Source organism: Toxoplasma gondii, chromosome VIIa (genome assembly GCF_000006565.2).
Source record: "Toxoplasma gondii ME49 chromosome VIIa, whole genome shotgun sequence".
Taxonomy (NCBI): domain Eukaryota; phylum Apicomplexa; class Conoidasida; order Eucoccidiorida; family Sarcocystidae; genus Toxoplasma; species Toxoplasma gondii.
This window is the reverse complement of record NC_031474.1, coordinates 3,300,579-3,309,331: the sequence shown is the minus strand read 5'-3', so window position 1 is coordinate 3,309,331 and position 8,753 is coordinate 3,300,579. Positions and strand designations below refer to the sequence as shown.

Below are 8,753 nucleotides of genomic sequence, written 5' to 3'. Positions count from 1 at the left end.
ATGTGTATACGTATATCTACCCGTGTATATAGATATGTGTGTGAAGTGTATTTGTTTTAGATACAGGTTGAATGGAAGTGTGCAGAAGCCCAAGGCTGTTGAGCGCAGAGTGCCGGGAACTCGCTTCGATTTGAGACGTCGTTGTGTCTGTTGCATCGCGTCGCGCCCACATGTGGGTGGAAGCGGCGCGAGCTCCCGCGTCTGTCTCAGTGTACTTGATAAAGAAGGCGAAGGAGATACGAGCAGAAGAGCTGCGAGAAGATCGAAGACGAAAGATCTGAAATTCGCAGTGTTCCCTCCCGCATGACATCGCAGAGAGACGCATGTGCGAAAGAAGGTCCAAGGACAACGGCTGCTGCGAAGACAACGGCTAGCTTTTTGTGGCAGGTCTCCGAAAGAAAGAGGATGCGCGAAGTCGAGCACGGCTTCCGAATTGGAATGTAGGCGCTCAAAGTCCCCTTGTTTCCACGCACGATCATGGGTGGAGAGCGTTAGCCGTTGACTGTTTCACCGGTCTTTCTTCTTGACGCACTTTCCCCTTTCACTCTTCGAAAGACGCACTGCATTACTCCCCACTTCATGCGCTTCCACAAGGCTACGAGTCTCGCTCTCCCAGGAGACAGACAGGCCCAGTTTTCAGCCGAGTGTCCAGCGCGAGTCTCAGACATAGAAACCTTCGCTACGTACGTCTTGGACGCCGGCACAGGCGCAGCGAAATGCACCATGCGAGTGCAGGGCGACTGCGAGTCAAAAAAAAACCGTCGGTTTCACGGGGTGCTACACAGACGCCATGCGGAGGGGCGGCCGATTCGTTCCGTGTGACTCGCGAACATTTTTCTTTCTCCTTCTTTGGCAAAAAACCTGCACTCTGCGACGCAGCCCGAGAGCACTGCTCGAGGAATCTGGTGATTCGCGTTTTTCTTCTCGCTCTTCATCTGTGTTGTTTCTCCGGTCTTGAGCCTTGAACGCCGCACCTTTAGCGTGGGCTCCAACGGATTTTCGAGCTTTTCAAGGCGTCTCTCTCCACAGTGTTGTGCATCTCTTCGAAGCAAGACACAGTGCACAGATCGAATCGAGAGAAAGCTGCGTCGGCGAGTCGCACTCGGATTAGGAAGTCCGAAAGACGCGTTTTCCAGAAGCGAACGGGGTCTACGCATCGCTGGTCGTGTACTGCCCCTTCTGTGGGGGAGAGGAGAACGGAGAGACGCAAGTGGAAAAGAAAAAAGGAAACGCGTATTTGCGCTCGGTCGCCTGCACGAGGCCATCGAGCCCAGTCAGCCAGCTCTAGTGAAATACGGCTGCGAATTCAACATTTTTCATTCGACAACGAAACCTGTGTGAGACAGAAGCTGACTCACGTCTTGAGATCGGCAGTCCACCCACAACCATCTTACTCACGGCTTTCTTTCAGTCATGCACTCTTTCGAGTCCGCTCCTTGGACAACGCGCCGGATTCTTTCGACAGCATCACCCCCACTTCAAAAACACGACAAAAACGTTCGAAACTGGAGCCTCTGCTTCTCTCGAGCCGTGGAAGCGCCCGCACCTCAGTGAGCTCTCATGGATTCAGTGTCCAGGACGACCTGGCGCTGAACGATTCCGTATTCCAGCTTCCAATTACACTACATGTTAAAATGAGCGCATGTAAACGAGTCTTAAACACACCGCTCATCACGTCCCCGTTCCAGTGCAGAAGCCAGACGCGCGACCCGCCACAGGGAGACAGCTGCAGAGCTACGCAGAACAGAGAAACGGCGAAGCGTACACCACTGTCCACTGCCAGTTTCGAAAACAGGCCAGGTGGAGACTGAAAGAAGGTCATTTCCTCGAAAACTCAGTACTCCGGTAAAACCATGCCTTCCAGTTGCAGGGCGAGTTGTTCATCGAGTTGCGCCTCTCGCCAGCCTTCTTCCGTCAGCGGCGGCAGCTCTTTGACTCTTCTCTTCAAATTCATGGCGTGCAGAGACGACTTGCAGTGTTGTCTGTACTCCGCAGCCTGGTCGAACGAAATCTGGCAGGTGCGACAAGCAAAGGCGAGGGCTTTGGCCGACTTCTCCTTCGTTCTTTCCCCGGCGAAACGTTCGCCAGTCTTCTCGGTCTCCACTCTCTGTTCCGACGCACCCGCTCTCTCCCCGCCTGCGCAGGCGCTGTCCACACGTGCACCGCCTGCAGTTCCCGACTCCCCTCCGAAATCTGCGCAGTCCGCAGGAAACGCTCCCGTCCTCCGCCCTCGTCCGTCTCGCGGCGTCAGCGCCCCTGCGCGCTCAGAACGCTCCTCTACAGGGTCTATAGTCCTTCCCTCCACGTCGCCGATTCGAGGTGTCTCCCCCTTGCGGTAGGCAGTTGACGAACGCGCCGCGCATCCTGAAACCGTTCTCTCATCTTCGCTAGATTCACCCTCAAAAACCACCGAGCCGCCCGGCGCTGCACTCCGCATTTGCGGCTCCGCATACGAGTCTCTGCGCAGCCAGGCCATCGCTGCGGCTTCCCAATCCTCCGCAGCATTCCCCAAACTTGACGCTCTCGCTGGGGAGCTGAGTGCGAGCCCTCCCACGCTCCAAGAGCCGCGTTCCCGACCTTGTTCCCCACTCTCTAGCAAGACCGCTCCATCCCTCTGCCGCGGCTTGTTCCTCCCTTTCCGCCTGCGACTCTTCTGCCCCTCTCCAAAGTCATCGCAGACGCTTTTGACGTCCTCCGCCCTGCACTCCTCGCGCTCCGCGCTGGAGTCTCCGCAGCGTCTGCGGCCCCGACGACCTGCGTTTCTTCTCTTCTTCGACTCGTCTTCTGGTCTCCGAGAAGCGACACTCCTCCCCCGACAACCCGCGTCAAAGTCCGCAGAGGCCTCGCCGTTCTCGCCCTCGAGCTTCCCTCCCGCCTTTCTCTCCCGCGCTCGAGAGTCCGCCCCGTCCTTCTCGTCTGCATGCTGCGGCAAGCTTTTGTCGGAGTTGCCAAGCAAGTCAGGAGGACATGCGTGTATGCAGTTCGCGGCGAGGAGCGCGAGACTCCCGCCGAGGCTGTGCAGCAAGGCGTCCAGCTCGCGATAGCAACTCGCAGGACTGAGGAAAACAACACTGTACGTTGCACACGGACTCCGGCTCTTCTCTGTGCAGTCCACATCTCTAGACGGTCTCTCTGCTCGCGCCTTCCCCGGTCTTTCCTCCCGTTCCTCTTCACTCTTCTCTCCTGCCGATTCTCCCAAATGTCCCTCTCGTCCGAGCAGCCTCTCAAGTCTTCTCTGTCGCTGCGCTAGCCCCTCTGACTGCGGGTCTCTCTGTGGTGTGCCTGACGAAACAGACTCCACAGCCTTTTGCCTTAACTGTCTCTGGTCTCCCTTTCTTTCTTTGTTTCTTTCTTCTTCTTCTCTCTCTGCTTCTCGTCTGTGCGGCTTTGCTGTGTCCTGTTCTTCTGCTTCATTTGTTCCCCGCAGGACCTCGTGTTCGATGACGCCTCCGCATTGGTGACAGATGAAGGATCGAACTTGCTCGCGGTGCGCTTCTGCACACTCGGCCTGCAGCCTCATCATGCGTCGAGCGATGGCGTCTGAACCTAGCTTCTTCTGCAGGAGGACCACCGCCTTCAATGCTTGCGCCTTCGACGCTGCTCCGAGCTTCACGCCGAAACCTGCTTGCCTCAGTGCAGACGCCGCGGCCGTCCGCGTGAGCGGCAACCCTGTCCTTACGTTCACCGTCATGTCAATCACCAGCGTTATCACATCTTGCAGCGCAGCCGCCAACGCTGCTTGACGCTCCTTCTCAGACACCTGCAACTCTCCTGAACACAAAAGGCATGCATGTACATATATATATATATATATATATATGTACGCATAGGCACATGTGTGCGGATGTGTAGGTGACAAAGAGACAGATTTACATGTGGATCAAACGGATCACACAGATATCCACCCATTCATGTGTGGATATCACACATATACATATATATATATATATATATATATGCACGTATACGTATATGTATAGCGAAACCTACTTCCATAGCACAGCTGTGGATCTATGGAGAGAGATGTCTACATGACTCTTGGTGCATTTGACTTTGTTACTGTGGAGTCACATCTGCAGACAAATACATATAAATACATATGTATACATATATATATATATATATATGTGGAAGTATGAATGTGTGGAAAGGTAAGAGTGCGTTTTTTTCGCGAGAGGTTTGAAGCGTAGTTTTTGCCTGGGAAGCGTCGCCTTCCGCAGATCCGCGGCCGGTGTACACGCGCCTCGTGCAGGCCGAGACGGCCCCGGCTGTGGAGTGTGGTGGGGGACGCAGAAGGACTTGCCTTTGTCAAGAATGACTTTGCAGATGCTATCCTGATCCACGGTGTTGAAGGCCGCGAGGAGGGCGTCGCGTTTCGCGAATTCTCCTTTCGATACATTGTGGAAGACGGCGTTCGTCTGCAGAACCTGCATGGACGTCGTTGTCAAAGGAGGGAGACAGAAGAGGAGGGAACGCGTTGACGAGAAATGCGTTCAACAGGAAGGAAGGGTGTGGGCGCGCTGCCGTTGCGCGCCGCAAACAAGACAGACCAGTCCTCGATTCAGAGTCAGAGTTTGGAAGACTCAAGAAAAAGCTGCTTCTTCAGACACGAGGAACCGAAGGACCTTCCCCGTCCTCCCCATACCTCGTCAAAGTGAAATCGCCCAACGGCTTCCACATGACAGGCGTTGACGAGCTACGCCGCGAGGCGACGAGCCGGCGCGCAACCAGATGCTCGCAGCCGCCAACAGGCACAGAGAGACCCACACATGACTTACTCTCGCGACATGCAAAAGTGAATACCGACATGTACGCACATATTCATAGATCTAAAGTTACATACATCAATATATATATATATATATATTTATATATGTATATATGTATATGTATATATATGTATCCGTAGAAAGCTCGAGGTGAGTGTGGCACAATCGTGTTGTTTCTTGAGCAGCGGTGTGTAGGTACGTCATGGCGAGGAGAGGAAAGGTGGAGCTTCTCCTTTTGCGCAGGTCTGAAGGAAGGCGGTCTGTACCTCTCGCAAGTCGTCCTCAATTCCTGCAGAAGACAGCGGAGAAAAAAGTCAACGTTTTCGGAGCATGCGTCTACAGCGACTGGTCACATGCTACGCACTGCGTCGAGTTCTCAGTGGCGGAAACAGGATTTCAGCGCCTGAAGCCTCTGACGTATGGAGACAGCAGACATGTCCGGCCGGGAAGAACTCGCAAACAGATACGCCAGAGCGCGACCGAGAAGCGAGAGTCGCCTGCCCTCTCTCAAGTTTTCTCCTTAGAGCCGCTGGTTGTCTCCACGCGATGCAGATTCGAAAAGATACTCCTCACATCCAGACCCGTCGAAGCTCACGCCACAGAGAAACAACTACGCGCGCTCTTATCAAGGGATGCGTTCTAGACCTACAGCTCTATCCATCTCGCAGGCTCTCTTTCTGTAAAAAATTCTTCACATATATACATATATATACATATATATATATACATATATATATATATACATATATATATGTGTGTGATGCGGGCAAACATCCACATCCATACATCTACGTCAACAGACAAACGCAGGTGGATATGGTTGTAAACATCCATGTCCTTAGAACTGCAATAAGATGCACGAATACCCTTTTCGGTGTGCGACATCCCCACAGATATATGTTTCTGTGAATTCTTTTGAAGTGTGTCTGTGTGGCATTCCTCTGTCGCTCCATCTACTTGTGTGGGCGCGCTGGGAGGACTGAGGGTCGGAACGCCGGTTGAACTGGTGAATTGTCGGTTTTCCGATCCTTGTTGAAAACTTTTTCTGTACCGCGTCTGTCGAGAAACCGCGACTCACCTGTTCGCCAGTTGAGGACTTTGTTCTTATAGCATGCGACTTCAAAACGGTAGCCGTGGTGTCGCAGGCGTACGACGGCGACATTCGTCAGGCGCACTTGGGTCACTGGTTGCTTCAGCGCCATGAGAAAAAACGGTTTTCGAGCTTGGAGAAGACCTCTGTATTCGGGAGCGACAGCTCGAGACTCTCGAACTCGAGAAACGCGTTCTCTTCGTCCTGAGGAAGATCCTCTTGGCCTCGAGCTTGACGGCGCGAAAGAGGAGAAAAAGTTAGACGGCAAAGAGTCCACCCTCGTTCTCTCTCGCGCCGAAAGAGAGAAACTACATCACACGGACAGGCAGCGAAAAGCCTTTGAGGACCCGAGCCTCGCTTCTTCTCGGTGGAAGGTGTCTGGAAACATTTCCGGGAGGATGTCCAGAAATCTCGCCTCGGAAGGCGTCTCGCGAGAGAAGGCAGAGACGCGGAGAGAAGTCCTGAAGACAGGAAACATGAAAACAGAATGCAGTCCGTGGACAAAACAGTTGAGGGTCACACGCATTCACAGGCCCAGAAGAGTCGGAGCAGAACGTGGTGGACAAGCCGCGGAGAGATGCGGCGCCTCGGCAGATCGACAGACACAGCCGCAGAGAGAGACACAAAAAACGAAGGCGACAGTCCGGGGACAGGGAGGAGACGAGTCTAAAACGCTCGAGAAAGTGGAGGAGGAATGCCGCACAGAAAGCCACGGGTCTCGAGTGTGCTCGCGACTCGAGAGAAAAACAGGCACTGGCGCGGAAGAAACGCACGGGGCGAAAGAAGAGCGCCGCAAATTTCCTTTGTATCGATCGCCTTTCCAGCTTCAGAAGACGACAGATGCATGCGTATCTTCATTTTCACCTTGGTCTGCGGCGAGTCTACGTTCACGGTGATGGCGCGTCTGCTTCGCTAAAAGTTGACTCGGGTCACGACCGTCGGCACCTTCGGCAGGAAAGGGCAAGGAAATGCGCCGCAAGGAACGCAGGTTAGAGAGGCGTCGTGGTGGAAAAGAAAAAAGATAAAGGACCGCATGAAAAACACTCGAGAAACACTTGTGGGTGGACAAAAGAGGAGAAGAACTCTCTCAATTGACAAAGAAAACGCGATTTTTCGCCAAGCTGGGGAGCCGGAGCCGACCGAGTGACAGAGCTGCCTAAAAAACTGGAAAAACAAAGTTCTTCGTCCCTGCGCGACACTTTCGAGGAAACAATGACCGCTGCATTTGCTTGAACAAGGACAGAAAGAAACTGCTTTCTCTCGACGGCCGAGACGGACAGTCTGCACGCAGAGCCAGACTCTGTGCATGCAGGCTGGGGGGTTTTCGCGAGGAACTGAGAGAAAATGGGTACGCGTTTTCCGAGTTTATTCTCCAGTATATTTGGCAGAATATATTTCTCATGCGTCACACCTTTACTCCGCCATTCCAGCTACTTCGGTGACGGCGGTGGATCGATGAGAACAAGGATTCAGCTGAGCTCGGTTTCACTCTCAAATAAACGCTTTTGCGTGTCGAGAAAGGAAGCGCTTCTTCAACGTACGAAAGGGTGACTCTGCTCTTTATAGGTCATCTTGCAGGACTTTCGTTCGATGAAAAGACCCTTTTGTACACGAAAAGAAGTCCGCAAGCGAGATGCGTTTCCACTGGAGACAGTGTCCGTTCGAAGAGTGTCTATTACAGATGCTTGCGAACACAACAGGACTGAAAGCCTGTGAGCGAAGGCCTTCAGGACGTAAACGAGGAATCCAGCACACAGTGAATTAAGCACGAAACGCATCGGAGTGGAAACTCGAGGATAATCACAGTGTGCGCATGCATTCAGGTTACGCGAAAGAGCTACAGAGTCCTCAAAGAACATCCAGACTAGAGAGTCTCCGACAAGCGCCGAGACGCGTTAGTGGACGGCGGAAAACAGAAATACATGACCGCGTTTGCTGTTAGGAAATGACGTCCAAGCCCCCAAGTCAACTGGTGCAAAAGATTCTGGAATCACCCTTCATTTACAACTGCGGTAACTGCTGTGTTCAAATAGCTGTTAACTATCCTTTTCTCCGCGTACTCATTGCATGCGACATCACTCAGTTAACAACTGAAGCTGGACTCCCTGCTACACATTATCCACTGGCAATCCCGGGAGGAGGTAAACTTCCATTTTCGGGGGAACACCGTTTCATATCTTCTGGAAAAAGCAGACAGTAAAACATACAGTCATGCTCGGCAAGTGGACTCCGATATGCTTAGGTGAGAATGCACAGAGACGGTCGCGTTCGTACCTATGCAGAGAGTCGAGCTTCCTCTGTCCTTTAACCGGAACTCCGTGGGCTGAGTCGCTCAGGAAAGGAGTTGTCGAGGCGTCAATCTCTGTGTGTTCGGCTCTCCGGGTCTAGTGGAAAGGCGACTGAGATGGAGGAAGCTGTGGCGAAATCAAGGCCGGCAAACTTCTGACTTTCAAAAAAACAAAGCCTGTGTAGGCTTGATGTGTGCCGTCGCTGCGTGTCTCTTCCCTGTTCTACACACAAAAGTCTGTACTCGTCACATTCATCTGCATCTCCGAAGCAGTTCAGCGGCCGCACTTAATTACATTGCTCGATGCAAACATTCATTATCTAGCAAACACAAACATATGTATATATATATGCAGATATATGTCGATATCTATATCTACCTCTCTCTCTCTCTATATATATATGTCTATATTTATATACAAATTTGTACATATATGTGAGAGTATGCCAACGGAGGCGTGTGAATGCGTATCGACCTCCGTTTTTGTTTATGTCGGGGTGTCAACAGAAATGCCTCGAGTGCCGCTACACCCTGAAGTGGAGAAGTAAGCTCTCAGCGAACAAGACATATCCTTTTTACGTTGTTCATTTTTTCTTTTCATGCTTCT

The 8,753-nt window shown here is 52.4% G+C and overlaps 1 protein-coding gene across 1 annotated transcript; it reads right to left on the bottom strand.

Annotated features, from left to right (window-relative positions):
- Positions 1-19: 19 nt before the first annotated feature.
- On the bottom strand, positions 20-7,087 carry TGME49_202470 (rRNA metabolism protein, SBDS family protein). The gene is made up of 5 exons (XM_018779209.1): positions 6,724-7,087; positions 5,848-6,320; positions 5,036-5,058; positions 4,304-4,427; positions 20-3,771 (listed from the first exon to the last, which is right to left on the bottom strand). The coding sequence occupies exons 2-5, from the start codon at positions 5,969-5,971 to the stop codon at positions 1,835-1,837; spliced, it is 2,208 nt and encodes a 735-aa protein (XP_018637399.1). The 5' UTR covers positions 5,972-6,320; positions 6,724-7,087; the 3' UTR covers positions 20-1,834.
- Positions 7,088-8,753: the final 1,666 nt, after the last annotated feature.